The 20,399-nt window shown below is 36.9% G+C and overlaps 1 protein-coding gene and 1 long non-coding RNA gene across 2 annotated transcripts; both read right to left on the bottom strand.

Moving 5' to 3' along the window:
* Positions 1–15,663: 15,663 nt before the first annotated feature.
* LOC123312836 (mitotic checkpoint protein BUB3) lies at positions 15,664–16,824 on the bottom strand. Its single transcript, XM_044897357.1, has one exon. The coding sequence runs from the start codon at positions 16,738–16,740 to the stop codon at positions 15,742–15,744; it is 999 nt and encodes a 332-aa protein (XP_044753292.1). The 5' UTR covers positions 16,741–16,824; the 3' UTR covers positions 15,664–15,741.
* Positions 16,825–18,360: 1,536 nt separating this feature from the next.
* LOC123312841 lies at positions 18,361–19,965 on the bottom strand. The gene is made up of 2 exons (XR_006537694.1): positions 19,468–19,965; positions 18,361–19,384 (listed from the first exon to the last, which is right to left on the bottom strand). It is a non-coding gene; the product is annotated as an uncharacterized LOC123312841 (long non-coding RNA).
* Between the last annotated feature and the right edge of the window lie 434 nt (positions 19,966–20,399).

Raw genomic sequence — 20,399 nt, 5'->3', positions numbered from 1 at the left:
CATTCGCAAGTCATCGGTGCTACTCGTTTAACGTTCGGTTAACGTACGTCGATGTTTAAGGTATACGTGGGAGACCGCTAGTTTACGTAGGCCGTAAAGCTGACGCTAACGTTAACGTTAAAAACGGACGAATGAGCATGCGTAGATGTCAATTATAACGTTAACGTTTACGTTCATGGCTGCACTTCAACTCTCTAACGTACGTCGATGTTTAAGGTATACGTGGGAGACCGCTAGTTTACGTAGGCCGTAAAGCTGACGCTAACGTTAACGTTAAAAACGGACGAATGAGCATGCGTAGATGTCAATTATAACGTTAACGTTTACGTTCATGGCTGCACTTCAACTCTCTAATGGTAATGGTAATGTTAAAAGTGAGCTACTATGTTAACGCTTAAATAATAATAAATTTAAGAAATATTTATCATTATCATTAACAATACGCTTGACATTAACATTGATGTGAACAGTATCGTAGTAGCTCTATTATTTATTATTATTTAAGCGTTTACATTGTAGCTCACCGTTAACCAAAGAGGAACTCTTTGCCGTTAACATTACCATAACCATTAACATAATTGTGAATTGGCAGTAAGGCGAATTTTGGCGCTAGTGGTTAACTATGGTTAGGTTGTAGTTACTTGCAAAGATATCACAAGATATCTAATATCTTTGCTTATTACCAAAGAGGAATCTTTGTTATTACTAACCACAGAACACTAATATAAGTTACTAAAGCTACATTCACAATCAATTCACGGGCCGAAGTGCACTTCGGCACGGAAGCTTAGCAGATGGCGTTCTCCGTTACCATTCACAATGAAATTCAAGACAAAATTTCTTGCAAGTTGCAAACTATCACTTCGGCAAGGAATTTCGTGCCGGCTATAGATGATGCTGATGCTTATGCTTTGATCAGTTACATTTTTGATTCATTTGAGTATTTGGTACCAAGATTATTGCGAATGGTAAATTTCGTGCCGAAGTGCACTTCGGCCCGCGAATTGATTGTGAATACAGCTTAACTCAAAAGCGTTGATTGAAGCAATTAAGAAGTTGTTACTCTTTGATTGAAGTATCTTTCAATCAACGCCTAAAGAAACCAAAGTTAGAGACTTGGCCAAAGTGTACGGTATACGAACCATAGCGTAGATAAATCGATTTCAAACGAATAACCCATAATAACCGCGGTTATTGCTGGTTTTGCCCTTGGTTATGGCCCTTCACAACTTCTATCTATGGTTATCTCCGGTTATCTGCGGTTCAAAATGTATATTAATGATGATGATGTATATTAGGCTGTGGTCCGTATATACACTTTGGTTTCTTCTGGTTAATAAGTGGGCGGTCCGTATATGTCGAATTCCGGACAATTCGATTCAATATCTGTCACCAGAGTAACCGCTCTGGTAACTTACCAAATGTGTATATACGGACCATACGCTTAGTCTTCTGTGATGATGACGTTGAAGGGCTAGTTCATGACGTCACGAATTATGACCAATAATGACCAAAAGCGCTTGAATGCAGTTGGTTATTGTTGGTAATTACCAATGATGACCAGGTTATTCCAGAGATATAACCAAACCTCTTTGATATAACCAGTGAACTAATAACCCATGGAAGGAGTCTAACCGTCAGATGCGGTCGTAACGCGGGTACGAAGATAAAAGTCACGTGACTCGGGGCAAGAAACGAGGCGCTTGAACCGAATTCATAGCGTTTTCGGTTTATTTCTTCAATTTCGAATATTTATACAATGATTTCGACGTACTCACTCATTATTTTAGAATAATACATCTCGAACTACCAATTCCTTGTATTACTTTGGAGCTAGGCAAATGGTTTGATAATAAAATATGAATTAATTTATGTTGAATCAATTTCTTCACGAATGAAAGAGAAATTTTTAACATTTTGTGTGTTCCATAGGAATTAAATTTAATAATATATTTGAATGAATTATCAAAACATTAAATGTTTCTTATGATCATAGTCGTTTTGAAAGAATTAATTAGATATATATTCGTACAAGATGCGTATCTTCTATATCAATGGTTTATAATTTCTTTTTTGATGTATTCCCAGGAATGTTTATTAAAAATACTTTCGAATTACTGTACACGAATTGAAGGTGATTATTCAAAGTTTCCTGATCGAAAATTCACACATTCAAATTCAACTCTTTCTTAAGAACGAGCGCATGGTCATTTTGCCCAAATGAATTTTTTTCGAATTTTGAGCCAAAGATGGTATGAATTTTTTTCATATAACCATGTGGTTTAATACTCATTGATATAATTATAATCAGATTGACAAACCAACCCATCATATTTGGTCATCTCAAACTAATAATTCCTTATACATAATATGTTGGTAAAAAAATACAAAAATGATCGAAGAAATTTATTTTCAAATTGAAGAGAATTTGAATACATCTGGTGGAATAATTGAAATTATAAATCTGAATAAATTATTTGTTGAAATTTTGAGTTGTCTCAACAATAAGTCCTGTTCAACCTTCGGAATACATTCCTGTAACATAAAATATTTTGAGCGAATCACAAAACAATTCAAATATCTCCGACCCACAAATCTAAAAAAAAAATTATGGAATACCAAGATTCAAAGATTACTCACCTACATACTTACCCCAGATATTTAGAAATGAAAGAAAATATGTGAGCTATACCTTTAAGTTTCTGGAAAAAGGAAGCACCATCCTTACTGAGCCAAAATAAAATAAAATTCTGAAACACATGTAATTCCTCAGCATGCATTAATTTGCATCAGTCAATGATTCTTTATAGGCCTCCAGTTCATACTTGTCTTTTACCTGCATTATGTCATAACAATTTTGAGAGACATTTTTAGAAGTTTTCAAATGCAATATCAGTTCTTTCAACTTTATCACCCTTCACCCTTCTATGTAATTTATGTTTTTAGTTCTCAATCTATTATTTTCTTTTCTAATTTTCTCAATACTCCTATTGGCAATATTTCAAACCATTTTGGCTTCAACTGTACTCAGAGCAGAATATTTCACATCCCTAAAATAATGCCTCCTCCTGCAAAATAATTATTTGAAGACACTGAATGAAACATATGATAATATATACGAAAATACCTTATTGTTTTAGTTTGAATCTGAGGTTTTTCAGAGCAATCCTTGGTATTGAATTGATATTCACAGACTCCAAGTAGTTTTCAGGACTGAAAATATATCAAATCTGAATATATCTGAAGATCCAGCTTAAGCTTTTTCTCTTCCGAAGTAGATTCTGCTTGAATCTCCTTCTCGGCTAATCTTTTTCTGATTTTCCTTGGTTTGGGAGTTTTCTTTATCAAGTGATCAGGAAAATCGAAAATTGAGGGAATTGAACCTTATCTCAGTTTGATTTGGCCGGATTGTCTAACCACATCACTTTCAAGAAAGTGGTTACTACATAACATAGAAGAATGGAAACCTGGGAAACCTACAGAATTTTTTATATCAATATGATAATTATTCAAGAACTATCAGGTACAAAGATTAGAGATTAGATTTATAAGTACTCACGAGAAAAATGAAATCCCACTGCCTTTTCTGTACCTTTGCGTACAATTATATGCCGAACACGACTTTACCATCCTAAAGAATCAGAAGTGAATAATAATTTCACAAAAATTTTGCACAAAAATGAGGAAAAGTACAAATAAAACTAAAAAACTAAGCGATTCACGTATAGGTTGCGTTCACAAACTTACTCAGAGCAAGCTCTGAGTAAGCTCTGATTGCCCGAAGCGTTCACAAACGTACTTTTAGTTCCTCAGAGTATGCTCTCTGAGCATGACCATACTCATGCTCTACTCTCGGAGTAAGTTTATGAACACACCCATAGACTACAGAGAACTGGCCTATGTTTTGCCCCGAATCAGCTGATTATCTTCTATCTCACAAACGTTCCCGTGGGTCTCTCTCTACACTCCTTCCATGGGTTATTAGTTCACCGGATATAACACTATAGTGAGATATAACTTCTATACCTCTGGGTTATTCGCTTGAAATCGATTTTAGACTTCCTCTATCTACGAACTATACGCATAGTAACTGTCTCTTGGTCTCTTGTCTCTGTGATAAGGTTTATTGTTATAAAAATTATAACCTCTTTGTTATAACAGAGAAAGGGAAATTGGATTACAAGTCGATCTGGTTTACTGCCAATTCACAATGATGTTTAGGGTAACGGTAATGTTAAAAGTGAGCTACGATGTTAACGCTTAAATAATAATAAATTCAAGAAATATTTATTATTATCATTAACATTACGCTTGACATTAACATTGATGTGAACAGTATCGTAGTAGCTCTATTATGTATTATTATTTAAGCGTTTACATAAGCTTTGTTTTGGTTCGCACTTGAGGCGGTTCCGAATCGGTTCAAAGTAGTGGAGCAGCAATGGTGTGGGAAGCTACACGCATGCTACGCGCGAGCTTACGCTGAATAAATAAATATGCGACTGTTTTGAACAGTTCTGGAACCATCCTAAAAGCGAACCAAAACAGGCCTATTAGCTCACCGTTAACCTTACCATAACCATTAACATCCAAAGATTATAGAGTAGAAAGATAGAAAACGCCCTCATATCGCTAGTACTAAAAACCGACTACATTTTGGCCAGTGAAAACACATTTGACAATGAGATGGCGCTGAAAACGTATTATCAATACAGAAAAACTGTGTAATAACAGTTTTCTCTTTTATAATTGAGGGGCGCGAAATTCGAATTCTATTCCTTGTATTCAATTTCAATATTGACCTTGTTGAGACCAGAAAACGAACATCCTGAGCGACAAAACAAGAGGATGGTTTTGTTTTGTGACCAGGATGTTAGTTTTCATCTGAACATTGTTTGGAATCGATTGGTATCAATGAAATACGCTGTTGGATGTGATAAATTTTTATTTGCAATCTATAAAAAATTTACAAAAATTTGAAATTATGGAAAACGAATAGAGCTTTGACTAGGATACAAGAGTACATGGTTATCTGCTATAGTTGATACTGATTGATTGTTGGACGGATAAACCCAAACCTGCCACTGCGACCAACGGTCTATTGTAGCACAATATCTGCTATAGTTACGTGAAAGGTGAAAGGTGTTTTTTCTGTGAAAAAGTTTCGAATTAATAAACTGAGTTTTTTACAATTTATATCAGAAATTGATATGAACCAATATGCAATTAACCGTCATAGGATGCATATTTCCGTTACTTACATATCATTTACAAAATTTTCAGAACCACAATTGAAAAAAACCTTACAGAGGTGTACAAGCCCCGTATTCAAGTCCGTCAGTATAATTTCTTCATGCTTTTTCATGATTTCTTCATGATATGGTCTCTTTATGACACAATATACAAATTGATTGACGAATGAACACTCACAGAAGGTTTCATAAAACTTTGACTTCCCAAACGACAATTTGACAGTCACCCGATTCCCAAATCGAAATCCATAAAACTTTTGCATTTCTGAATATATTGAAGGCAATTGAGAATCTTTGAATGGACGTATAAAAGTCATGATTTCCGCTAAACGAGCCCTTCATGTAAGGGATGCTTCCTGCATACTGTGGCACTGTACAGATTTGAGTTTTTATAGTTGTTATGGTTACGGGGTTTTTGAAATTTAGATATGAAGTGTTGGATCGAATTAATGGAGAAAATAAATAAAACTATTTTGTGCTAAGACGAGTGATTATTGACTTATATTTGGAGTAGCACAATTGGCGACGAGAAGTGGTAATTTTACCCGCAGGACGTTGATTTCTGAACAAGGTGAGTCGGATACTGACATTCGTGACATTTAATCCTTCCCAAGTGCTAACAATTCTATCGATACGATTTTATAATGCATTATAAAATTAGTCATGACTAATAAAGAAATAACTGTTACCCTTTTGGAGGGCAGTTCAACAGAAATAACTGTTACCCTTTCGAAGGGCAGTTCAGAAAAAAACTGTTACCCTATCACAGGGCAGTTGAAAAAAAATATGAACTGTTACCTGTTTCTACAGGCAGTCCATAAATAACTGTTACCCTGGTTTACAGGGCAGTTTAAGAAAATAACAGAATTAATCAAACTGTTACCCTATTTCAGGGCAGTCCAAGACAACGAGCTCAGAAGAGTCGAAAAAATTTACTGATCATGACAGACAGCAATATAAAACCCTTCCTCTGCGATAACCTCGACAAGGCTTTGATCAGGGGAGAATGGGAAAAATGGTTACGTTCTTTGGAATTATATCTAGCTTCGGAGGATATAACAAATATTGTTAAGAAAAGGAACAAACTTCTACATCTTGGAGGAGCACAGCTCCAAGAAGTAGCAAATAATCTTCCAGGAGCATTAGAAATCTTCGATAAAGACATAAATAACGACGTTTTCAAAACCCTTGTTGAAGAACTGACCGATTATTTTTCACCAAAACAGAACTCAACTTTCGAACGGCACATATTCAGAAACATCAAACCTGAACAAAATGAAAACTTTAGTAAATTTGTTCTTAAAATCAGGAACCAAGCGAGCAAGTGTTCATTTGGAAATTCGGCACAAGAATCGAATGAAATAAATATTAAGGACAAGATAATTGATAGTTGGGCACCTCTAGATTTGAAGAAGAAACTGCTGGAAAAAGAAAGATCACTGGATGAAGTACTCAACCTATGCCAAATTCACGAACAAATTGGTAGTCAGTCTAAAGCTATGGATTTAGCTGACACTGGACCTAGTACATCATTCGGTGTCAACAAAATTGAACCCTTCAACAACGAACGTGGTACCCACTGTACAAGATGTGGAAAACGCAACCATTCTGTACCTTCAAAAGAATGCCCTGCTAAAAATTCCAAATGTAATATATGCGGGTTTGTGGGCCACTATGCATTTCTATGCAGAACCGACCAACAAAGGAAACGGTTTTCTTATAACAGAAATTCTTCACATGAACCTCAAAACAAACGTAGAAGGACGAGTTCTAGGGTTAACCGTATAGAGGAAGAAGAAACAGAAATGGAAGGGACAGTTGGCATTAGAAATTTTCAATGCTTCAAGGTGTCAGGTATATGTACAGAAGACCAGAATGATGACCTTATAGAATGCAACATAGGAGGTGTACCTATCACCGTATTGATAGATTCAGGCTCGAAAGTGAATATAATAAACGGTGGTGACTGGGAATCGTTAAAGAAAATGAAAGCTGTAACATGGGACATCAACCCTCAATCCCAACATTCCCTCAGAGGATACGCAGCGGGAAAAACTCTGGACGTCAGTCACACGTTCGAAACAACAGTGAGTTTACAGGGTCAGCCCGAAATAATTACAAACTTTTATGTTGTAGAACAGGGAGACATCTCGATTCTAGGTAAAGATGTCGCAAAACGATTAGGTATCCTGAAATTAGGCTTGAACATTAACCACATCGAGGAAATAAAATCGTTCCCTAAGATTAAAAATATCAAAGTCAAATTGACAATCAATTCTCAGATCAAACCTGTTAAACAAACAGTCCCAATTACTTTAGAAGCTAAAGTAGAGAGAAAACTAAAAGAAGCACTTCTGTCTGATATCATAGAGAAAGTTACTGAACCAAGTGCATGGATCTCACCCATAGTAGTGGTTTTGAAACCCAACGATGACATCCGCATTTGTGTGGATATGCGCCGTGCCAATGAAGCAATTCTGAGGGAGAATTACCCCATTCCAACTTTCGACTCTTTCATGACTAAACTCCGGGGAGCAAAGTTTTTCTCTCGACTTGATTTAGCCAACGCATACCACCAACTTGAACCTGATGAGGAAAGCCGCCCTATTACTACTTTCATTACCCACAAAGGTATGTTTCGCTACAAACGATTAATGTTTGGAGTCAACTCGGCACCGGAAATTTTTCAGAGAGTTTTTGAGGAAATGCTTGCATCGTGCAATAACTGTTTAAATTATATTGATGATGTAATTATTTATGGAAAAACAGAAAAAGAACATGATTACTGCCTGAATAACGTACTAGAGGTATTCAAGGTAAACAATGTTCTCCTAAACGAAGAGAAATGTATAAAAAAGGTCAATGAGCTTTATTTTCTCGGCCACAAGCTCTCCGACAAAGGAATCGAAGCAGACCATGCGAAAATAAAAACAATATTGCAGTTCCGACCACCGACTACAAAAGAAAAAACAAGAAGCTTTCTTGGACTCGTCACCTATCTAGGGAAGTTCATACGCTGGGAACCACAACGGAACCACTCCGGAGTCTGATTAGAGAAAACCAGAAGTTTGAATGGTGTCAAGTCCAGCAAGTTTTAACAAACTAAAAAAATCGCTGGCGACTCTACCGATATTATCATACTTTGATCCTCAGCTGAGAACCCGTCTAGTAGCAGATGCTAGCCCTGTGGCACTGGGAGCTGTACTGCTACAGTTTAATGAACAAAGAACACCACAAGTTATATCGTTCGCTAGTAAAAGTCTTTCGGCTACAGAAAAACGCTATTCGCAAACGGAAAAGGAAAGCTTAGCTCTCGTCTGGGCCGTGGAGCGTTTCCATTATTATCTAGCGGGTTTGGAATTTGAATTAGTTACGGACCACAAGCCTTTAGAGGCAATTTTCAAACCATCGTCGAAGCCACCAGCTCGAATCGAAAGATGGGTTCTCAGGCTACAGGCTTACAAATTCAAAGTTATCTACCAATCGGGGAAACTAAATATAGCCGATTTATTATCAAGACTATGCCAACTCGATGAAGAGTCATCGTTCGACAAGGAAAACGAATATCACGTATGTGCCCTGCTTGAAATTGACTCACCAGCAGCTATGAATATTAGCAAAATTATAAGTGAGAGTCAACATGATCGGAAAATATCTGATGCAGTAAAGAAGATCAAGGATGATTGTTGGGAAATTGCAGACAAAAATGCTCTTTACCCCTTTCACCAAGAGCTGATGACAATAGGATCAGTAATTCTGCGAGGAAGTAGACTAGTTATACCTGATTCGTTGAAAGCCGAGGTATTACAATTAGCCCACGAGGGGCATCCGGGAGAGACGGTGATGAAAAGGAGACTGAGAGCCAAGGTTTGGTGGCCATTTATGGACAGAGAAGTCGAGAAATTTGTAAAAAATTGTAGAGGCTCATTATTAGTTACAATTCCGGATAAACCACCACCGATGAAAAGGCATAAATTCCCGGAAGGGCCGTGGCAATGTGTAGCAATAGATCTTATGGGACCCTTGCCAAATCAAGATCAACTCTTGGTCATAATAGACTACTATTCAAGGTACCAAGAAATAAAATTTCTCAGAACGACTACCTCCGCTGTCATTATGAATCACTTGTCAGAGATATTTTGTCGCCTAGGAATACCAAGATCTATTAGAGCGGACAACGGACCCCAATTTGCCAGTCAAGAGTTCAAGAATTATTGTTCACACAATAATATTGAATTGATTCATACACCACCATATTGGCCTCAAGCAAACGGCGAGGTAGAAAACATGAATAGGGCTATATTAAAGAGATTACAAATAGCTCAGGTAAATAAACAAAATTTTAAAACAGAACTTCAAAAATTTACAATGATGTATAATGTAACGCCACATGGAACCACCGGTAAATCACCATCAGAACTGATGTTCAACAGAACCATTCGTGACAAAATCCCATCTATGGCAGATCTAGTTGTTGAGCCGGTAGACGAAGAAGCGCGCGAAAATGACATGGTGAATAAACAAAAAGGAAAGGAAAAGGAAGATTCATCAAGACGAGCAAAAATAATCGAAATAAAACAAGGTGACAAAGTGTTAGCGAAGAATATGATAATTCCCAACAAACTGATACCGAGATTCAATAACGAAGAGTTCACTGTAGTGGAAAGAAAGGGAAATGAAGTAACCCTTTCAAGTGAAGATGGCCAGATAGTAAAAAGGCACGTTAGCCACTTGAAGAAACTCCCCGAACCAATACAGGGGTGCGATGAAACTGATATTTCCAGAAACAAACCAGATCTTAGGTCAGAATCGCCAAATCCCATTACACATCCCTTATCTCCGAAGCTTATCAACGAAAGTGAACCAGAGAAGGAAATATCTAAAGTATCAGGAAAGCTGCCGTTACTGAAGTTGAAAAAAATGGAGGGAATGTGGCACTGTACAGATTTGAGTTTTTATAGTTGTTATGGTTACGGGGTTTTTGAAATTTAGATATGAAGTGTTGGATCGAATTAATGGAGAAAATAAATAAAACTATTTTGTGCTAAGACGAGTGATTATTGACTTATATTTGGAGTAGCACACATACAACAATTCACGTGGATAAACAGTTCTCAATCGACTTGCACATGGTGTAGTCAGTAGTGTTTGCAGGCCTTTACGCCCTGAAAATTTATCCACTTCGTAGCACTGAAAACAAAAATCAATGAATGACCGAGTCACATGTTACCAGTTAATACTTACATTCCCGATTTCCTTAGTAAAATTCGTTTTATTTGATCCACAGTTCTTCACCATACAATAATTTTCGAACGATATTCTGAGGTTTTCGCCAAGAAATTAGACAACAATTTCAATAATCAGCAACTAGAACGGGCTCGAAAAACAAGAGGAGATACGAGGTTGTCTATGGATACGAGAATCAAAACATTCAAAACCGGTTTGATCAAAATGGCCATCTGACTGACATCTCGCAAAATTTCCTATGTCCCTCGAATTAAAATTTTAACCAGTCTTAGGGCCTTAAAAACACATTTGAAACACAGATGACGCTCACATCACTCTAGTCGCTTCGTTTCCTATCTTTCTACTCTATAATCTTTGTTAACACCATTGTGAATTGGCAGTTAGCCTTCTGACGTAAAAGTTGTTGAACAGTTCATTGAGATTTCGATCAGTCACTTCATCACTGAAATTCCTTCAGTTCTGTATTCGAAAAAGCCCTCTAAAGAATTTTTAACGGTAGACAATGGTTTCGGGCTTTCTTTCAGCTCTTATCGGTGAAAAATTGCAAAGAGGTATAACAATTTATAGCAAACCAAAACTACAAATCAACGGACTAACGGAGTCAACAAACAGATGCCAGCCGAACAATGAGGCAGGGTTATTCACCTTGCACTTTTTCATCGTACTGATGATAGCCAAAACAGAGACAGAGATTTTGTCTCTGGCCAAAAGCTCGATTAATATTTTTTCGAGGGCTCCCCATTGAAACACCTTCTAGGTTGCGTTCACAAACTTACTCAGAGCAAGCTCTGAGTAAGGTCTGATTACCCGAAGCGTTCACAAACGTACTTTTAGTTCCTCAGAGTCAGGCCTGGACTGGGACCACTTGGGGCCCTCAGCTGAGACCTTTTAAGGGGCCCTATATCGGGGGATCCGGGGTTCTACCCGGAAAATTTTTGAAAACGAATTAGGTGCTTAAAAACAATGAAAAATGCATTTTTACGCTACGTATTTATGCGAATATTATGATTTTCGACTTTTATTGACTTTATTTTTTATTGAAATTAGAAATTCACGGTATTTTTAAGATACCACTAGAAAACACATTCTGTAGAACTGTCAATAATTAAAAAGGTGTCAAAAATGAAAGTGGAGTATTGAATTGATGTGGCCGATACATCCATAATTGAACTTGAAACAGATTACATATATGATTTGTAACGGGTTTTCCTCGGTGTACTCGAGCGCCAGCTATTATTTAAGGGAGAATAGCAAACCTACCCTGGCAGCTACTAGCCGAAGACAAGGTTCCTAGGCGTCTAGTATGTTAGCGACGCGACCAATGATAGTCAAAATCAACGTACACAACTTTTATGTGTCGACTCGTAAAAAGGAAACACAAATGGCACTATTACAAAATCGTACAGTGACTCGAAATCAGTGAATTTACAGGGGCAAAACGGACGGAATGAAACAGAATCCGATCTCAACAGTTATACGGGGGTATACGGACTAGTTCGCCAGCCAGAACCTGAGACGTACACTTAACGGACAGATATCGGACTTCAGCCAGGTTAGGGGATGAAAGACGGCACATAATTACGACGGCTCACCCTTAGGCTCGTTCGGCACTCCCCGGGTATCCACACCAGCAGAATGCCTCCCTAACCGTAGGGGTGAACACAGTGTCCACAGTGCACCCCAAAGTGTCCTCGGTACCCCCCGGGTATCCACACCAGCAGGGTACTTTAACGACAGTAGGGGTGGAAATAAGCAAGACGGGAAATTTCAGGAAAGGGTGAGCCACCCCAAAGTGCCTTCGGTACCCCCCGGGTATCCACACCAGCAGGATACGTTAATGACAGTAGGGGTGGAACTCAGACTCGGGTATAAGACGGATGCAGACGGAGACTGAAGTTCCAATGATATAAAAAAACGGAGTGTCGTCTTACCTATTGGTTTGGCCACTTGCACTCGCAAAACAAAATTACCCACTATGGTGCACAATAATTAAAGAGGAAAAAAAACTAAAAATTTATATTCTGAACGGTGAAAACGAAACTCAAAAGAAATTCTCTAATAAAATTCAACGGCAGAACGCTAATCTACTACGGCGGACGTTACTATAGTCTAAGGTAAGGCGATTAATCGGAAAAACGAAAAGCAATTGCACAGCAGGTGAATCAAGCGTAAGTCAATTGTAAGTGAAGTGACCTGCGGGGGGACATCTGATTTTATACCCACGGGGGGGTGCGGAAATCAGATGTGCCCTGACAGTCGAAATTCGGTAAAATATGCGTCGATGAAGACGTCTTAATTTCGACTTATCTGTGCTAGCGAACAAAAAACTCGGTTATCTTCCAATTCAGGATGTTTTATACGGTGCGACATCGTTTTTAGGAAATGAAAACGGAATAAAAACTGTGCGGAATGTTTACAATTCCGAACGATGTCGGAATCCTGAATTGGAAATTCGAAAAGATTTCTCGGAAAATTAATTCAAAACAAAATTACTTGAAAATGAAAACTAAAATAATCATTCTAAAATGAGGGGGTAGATTTGAAAACTACCCTCTAGTTACAGATTTTTACAAAAAAGGATTATCAAATCACGACACTCGTTCCGCTATCACAATACCATTTTTAGGCGGGTAAAGGTAAACTGAAATATATGGTATCGAACGAGTAGATATTTGAAGAAGCGTTTTACTCTATTCTAAAAATCTACAGGGGGCAGTGACAGTTTCCAGAACATTCAGTCAGAGCAATTTCATTTCAGAGTTGGTGAAAATCGGACTAGAGGGGGTAATGGTAATTTTCGGAACGTTCAGATCCGTAGGTATCAATCGGATGATCGGACATTAAATAATATAGCAAAGGAAACCTTCTATCAATGCATAATGATATCGGAAACTATCATCTTTCTCTAGATTTCAACGAGTTGTTCAATTTTTTATTCATTTCGCATACAATTTTTTTTGACAGTTTTTTTGATTTGCTTGTTTGTTTTATATTAGCAACTAAGCAGACGAAAAAATCCTGAAATTGCTCTGAATGTTCTGATGTTCTGGAAAATACACAGTAGTTGAAAAATGCCTCACTTTTACTCAAACAATGAACTTGTTGACATGATTTTAATTTATGGTGAATTCAAACAGAGTGCCAGTGCGGCGTGCAGATTGTATAGTAGAAGATATTTCCGTTAAGAAATCACCCAACTCCTCGGATATTCAAAAACTTGGTGCAAAAATGTTGGCAGGCCTGTAACATCGCAAATGGCAGAAATTGAGGAGCAGATTCTGGACATAGTTGAGGAACAACCGACAACAAGTACTAGATCCATAGCCAGGGTCGTCGGAGTGAGCCACAGTAGAGTTTGAAAGACACTAAGACAAGAGCAACTGTACCCCTATATACCATTTCCAGAAAGTTCAAGCACTCCAACCAGAAGACCATACTCGAAGAAAAGAATCCTGCCTGTGCCTTTTAAATCACCAATATCTAACAAAATCCATTCTGTTTACTGACGAAGCCACTTTCACAAGAAGTGGAGTAAACAATTTCTACAATACCTACCCATGTATGGTCTACAGAAAACCCTCACGCTATCAGAAGAATAGATTTTCAGCAAAGGTTTTCCTTGAATGTCTGAATCGGACTCCTGCGTGGAATGCTTATTGGGCCATTTTTTCCACCACCAAGAATGTCAGGTGAAGACTTTCTCCATTTTCTCCAGAACAATTTGCCAGGATTACTAGAAAATGTTCCTCTCAATATTCGACAGAGAATGTGGTTGTTATTACTGGATGGAGCACCACCCCACTTTCGAAGAAACGTTCGAAATTATTTAAATAATGTGTTCCCGAATAGGTGGATAGAACGTGGCGGATCCATTTCTTTTCTCAGTTCTCAACCCCTGTGATTTCTTCCTTTGGGGTCATTTGCAAACATGTGTACAGTGACGGTGAAGTGGATAGTGCGGACAAACTAAGAAAACGTGAAAAGTGAAAGCCTCACCGTAAAAACAACCTGTATTTGTCTATAAATCTCCTCGTTTGGTACCTAATTTTTCAGTTTACCCTCAACAACCTGAAGATTTTATTGTGATCATAAAACACGTGTCGTGGTTTACCACTCATTTTATGTGAAAATCATTTATGTAATCTGTTTCTAGTTCAAAAATGCAGTATTGCAGTCACACCAATTGTATGAATGAATTAGGTGAAAATAATTTTTGTAATAAAAATAATAAAAAACGAATTTTAGTGATTAGAAAAATAATACTAAAATTAAAAACAAATCTGTGTGTTTAACAGTTTACAATGCTGTTATACTGGAATAGAAGGGGCTTAACTAAGATGCTTCAACATTTTACTCCCCTTGGCCTGAAGTAACAGCTTCTTTGTGAGCAACTCACTTGTTGAAGCTACTTCATCAATTATCTTTATCCACGTTGGTGGGGGCCCCTCAGGCCGGGGGCCCTCCGCGATCGCGGACCTGGCCAGTCCGGGCCTGCTCAGAGTATGCTCTCTGAGCATGACCATACTCATACCAAAGAGGAACTCTTTGCTCATACTCTACTCTCGGAGTAAGTTTATGAACACACCCCTAGAGCTACGTCCGTTAACATTCTCCTCTTGCTCATTCACTGAATTCATTTAGAAAGAAAACAAATAAAGCAACTTGTTTATCATCATATAAACATAGTTCATTTTCATCAAACTTTCGAAATAAAATCTCAAATTCTTCGATCTACATGAAAATTCGTCATAACTAATGTCAGCATTGAAATCTAGGATTATTTTGAGTCCGGCGACGATATTATACTTCAAGAGTTTAGCTCTTGTGTGTATCACAGAAATTTCATTCACGCCAACTACGATGTCACAATCATTTACATCAAAACAAGATATTAATAAATATAATATTCCTAATCGAACTGAAGAAACTGAATTCTATGATTTTCTATAGGATGAGATTTTTACTACTACAAGTCTTTCGCTATCACATAAGATTCTTCAGGTAGGCCTTTCCATTGAGTATTCAATCATAATTAACATTTAATGGTACTTCTAAAAAATCTATTGTAAACAAATGTATCAAGTAAGTTGATTAGTTTCTTAATTTCATTAAAACAACATATTGATATATCAAGTATAAATACGCCAATGTAAAAATGAGGAACTCAGATGACAGATTTCATTTATTTCATAAATTATAGTAAAACAAAATATCATATACAATTATTGAAGCACACGGATTTTCAACTACCAGAACTTGTAAATTTTGGTCTTGCTTCTTGATCACTCACAGACCTTATGTGAATAATATCTTCAGGATAGGGCCTAGGTGGATTGTCTTCCTCCAAAAAATATGAGCAAGCAATAGCAAGGACGTCACCATTATGACTAAAACTGAGAGAAGTAACAGATGTGTGGTACTGATGGAACTGACATAATCGTTTCTTATTAAAACCATCCCATATATTAACATAACCATCCGAACCTCCTGTAGCAAATGTATTATATACAGGATGGAAACTGATAGCATTTACTGGATATATCTTTTCAGTTCCATCTTCTTTTATCCTATGACATTTAAAAGCATATTTCTTCTTTTGAATTTCTGGATTTGTGTCTAAATATTCAACAGCAACTCTACCTTCAATGCTACTTAAAACAAATCCTTGTTTATTAGGAAAACATCTGATGGACCGTGTTTGGTATTTCAAATTTGATTCTCGTTTCTGAAGAGTGTATGACATGTTACGAATATCCCAAACAAGAATTTTCCGACCAGCTGTTCCAACTACCAATTTTTCACCGCATACACTCATAGTGAAAACTTTTTCCCCTTGATTATAACTTCCACTGCACATTGGAGCTCTTGGATCCCATAACTTGACATGATGGTCCCAACTTCCACTCAATATAGCATTCACATCAGAACAGTACTCAACACATTTGATAGCATTATTATGATTTCCAATGAGACATTCTGTTGTAGTATTGAAATCAAAAGATCTCAATGTGTTATCTAATCCTCCACTGTATGCGTGTACGGCATCAGTAAAACAACAATCCAAAACTGGAGAATCATGTGAATATTTGTGCCTCAAATTGTTAGCTGTTACATCGTAAAGTCTGACATAGTTATCCCATGAGCTCACCAAAAGAAATTGACTAGTGTTTGGGCCAAATCTCACTGCTGAAATTGCACCATCTGGGGGAGACGCCAATTTGTATTCTGTTTGGGATTTCATTTCATCGAATATTGGAAAAATAGTTCACAACTTTATTAACTCTCTTACTAATATTACCTAACCTAACTCTATAACATAGAGTCTATGCTCTATTGGCGAATCCAGCGACTAGAAACTAGGGCTGTGTCGATCACGATCGATCAAATCGTTTGGATTCGATCGTAACCCGTGCGGTATGAACAGAGATATAGAGATATTCTATATCTCTGGGGGTGTGTTCATAAACTTACTCCGAGAGTAGAGTATGAGTATGGTCATACTCAGAGAGCATACTCTGAGGAACTAAAAGTACGTTTGTGAACGCTTCGAGTAATCAGAGCTTACTCAGAGCTTGCTCAGAGTAAGTTTGTGAACGCAAGCTAGGTATGAATGGGCAAGGGTGAAAAAAATATCGATATATATTGTATCGATATCGTAGGATGTATCGCGTATCGCTGGTTGTCTATTCAAGAATAGGTATTGTAGCCTGATCGAGTCGAGATCGAAAGATCGAATGAGAGGCGACGCGATGGAAAAGATCGAAATGATCGATTATCTTAAAGAACCCATAAGGATCGATTGTGAATTCTGGAGTTGGAAGCGATAGATTAATTGAACAAGTACATATAAAAGTTGGGAAATTTCTCATTAAGCGGAATTGAAAAGAAACTTTTCGGAAGAAATGAAATTCTACTAATTTAATGATAACAAAAACCTCTTGATTTAGGACGACGCAATTTTTGGCCACATTCAGGCTGAAAATGCTGGACCATTTAATTATGATCTTCTATCACAAAATTACATCTTTAATTAGAAAAATTCATTTCCTGAGTCGATCTTTAAACTCGAAACTCAATAAAATTTTAACAGGCTCGAAAGTCGCTGAATGAGTCAATGCGATATAACAAAATCGGGTTTTATGATCGAATGATCGAAATGATCGAATTAGGTGTATGATAATTGATAAAATATCAATTGTAAATACATTTCATATATAAAAAACCCGTTAAAATCATTTCTGACCACAATCTAGAACCTTCTCTTTTCATTTCTGAGCCCGATCACATTTGATCAGGCTTGATACACGATAAATGAGTTAATTTACCATATTCGGGTTCTGTGATCGAAGTGATCGAAATGATCGAATCTTCTGACCCGATCCCTGAGCCGGTGGGTCGCGATCGACCCGGGTTACGAAAATACCCTGATCGACACAGCCCTACACTGGATAACCTTTTGCCACATATATGACAAAGAAGTTGTTTACTACAAAAATAGCAAGCTGATGAAAACAATCAAATCACCCCTATTCTGTAACTCAGATCACTAGAGTGAACTTAGCAACGGATTCCCAGCCAAGGTTTCTGACGTACGGTGCTTCGATGGACGAGGAGCTAAATGCTCATACCCGTACCGACGTTGCCACGTCTACCTCTCATTCTGAAACTGTCAACTTCGGTACTGAAACTTCAACCAGCTGTCAGATAGACGTCAAAATAAAATTGTGGAGGTGTTGTGTAGGCAAAAATAACACATAATTTGGAATATTATTTTACTTCTAGTTAAAATACGTACATTGAAATGCATTATTTTTGTTTTTAATTTGATGGTGGTGTTAATCCTAGTGATTTTTTAGCCAACAGTGTTAAATGTGCGTTATTAATGCCAGTAATGGTAATGAAAGTATTCAATATCTTGGGAAAGTCACACAGTATTTTAGCAGGAAGTGAATAATTATGCCATTTTCTCGTTGTGTTGTTGGATGTGGAGGCTGAGGAAACAGTGTTAAGTTTTTTTCCTATTCCGGAAGAAATTTCTGTATTTTAGCATAAGAAGCTTCACTTAAATTACTTGACGAGGAGACAACAAAAATGCTATTATTAAGAAAGCTGACTTATACTAGTTTACCTTTCTGGCTCCTGTTTACTTTAGCGCCCACCTTGGATGTTTGTCTTCGATTTTTTCATCAATTTCAATGAATTCGAATGTTGGCATTAAGAGAACTCGATGAGTTAATGATTTCAGTTTTTTATTTATACTCATTATATTTATGCTGTTTTTCTTACTAGTTCTATTTTGTATCGATTATATTTTTATACTGTTCCTGGGCAGGAAGACCTGAGTTGTTAGCGCTTGGAAACATTGTTTCAATAAAGTTTATTACTTCTACTATCGTGTTCCTGTGTTATATATACCTATAGTGAATACACCTTTTCAATGAAACGGTGCATCTTTTCAAGAATATTTAATACAACTAAATTACACAAAACTATGTATTTACATTTTGAGAAAATATTCATTCCATCTCTTATTACCCGTACAAACGCTGTAGAAATAAAGGCCAGGAACAATGGTCTACTATGGTGATCCATATGGATCCACGGTTTCACAATCCCCATAGCAGTATTTTATTACAGGTTGGTCATCATTCCTTTATCTGCATATACATCAATTCATCTGTGCTAACCCTTTTGTGAAATACTTTCCTGGAATATTTTGTTCCAAATATTTTATAGAGTAACCTAGGTAAAAGGCCAATTAAAAAGTATTTGTAGGCTGCTACGCTCTGAATGCTTTCGTACATCCGGCTTATCTTCTGGGAATAAAATCCGCCACTTCTTGATTTGTTTTTCAAAATTTCAATAAATTAGGTATTCTGTATTCACTGAAAGAAAATTTATTGTTAATTCAGAAATCTTGATATATGATGATGATAGTTATCATATCAAAAGTTTAATATCAACTTACTTTTCATATATCTATTTATCTATTACAGATTGCCAAATAAATATTCTTAGAGTTCTAGATGAAGTTAAATACTTTATACCTTGGAACAACGAAAATATTCGTCAAGTGAGGAGTTTTACTTGTAATGACGCTTTTGCTTGCCTCCACAATTTTTGTGAGGCTAGAAGGTTGGAGGGGCCTATAATGGTCCAAATCTTTGTTTTGACCGAGAGGGTCTTTCGACCAGGTTCAGTCTTCCAAATAATGATTCTAATGTTCTTCAGTTGTTCGAGGAACGTTACAGGACCCTTATGTTGTTATATGTAGATATATCAGTTTAATTTAACGTTCCGCTCAAAACTTCTTGTTGTTAGTGTTGTTAATCATGTTGTAAGTGATTGCAACCCTGTTATTTGTGTTGCATTGGTCATCTATTCAATACAGATTTTCTGATATAACTATTACCACAATTTCACAAAAAATATTAATGAAAAATGTAAATAATAAACGGTCTTTGCGTCTTTGATAACAAAATAAAAATAAATAAGACAAGTGAAATGAGTTGACAGGCTGTCAGAGATGAACAGTTGACAGTTTTCAAATTTTCTGTGGCTTAAAAAGTAGACGACAGACGTGGCAACGTCGGTTCGGGTATGAGCATTTAGCTCCTCGTCTTCGATGGCGCGAGGCGGAGTCGACCGTGCGCGGCGTTGCCAAACTGCACAGAAGGAAGTGAACGATTCATTCGCTTGTATTTCGATATTATTTCATTGGAATGAGAGGAATAATGAAATTTACTCATTATTTCAATACAACCTATGTCTCCTGGCATTTGATTCTAAATAATTATTGCCTGTTCATTGATATCCGTACTATATAAGTGAAAAAATTATATCTCCGAAAATACTTCGTGTTCGTTGATGATTTTTTCGCTTAAATGTGTGTAATTGAAT

This window comes from Coccinella septempunctata, chromosome 5, assembly GCF_907165205.1.
Source record: "Coccinella septempunctata chromosome 5, icCocSept1.1, whole genome shotgun sequence".
In the NCBI taxonomy this organism is placed as follows: Eukaryota; Metazoa; Arthropoda; class Insecta; order Coleoptera; family Coccinellidae; genus Coccinella; species Coccinella septempunctata.
This window is presented reverse-complemented; position numbering and strand designations above follow the sequence as displayed.

Excerpts from the sequence above, each read along its gene's own strand:
- LOC123312836 (XM_044897357.1), bottom strand. The coding sequence starts at position 16,740 with ATGAAATCCCAAACAGAATACAAATTGGCGTCTCCCCCAGATGGTGCA.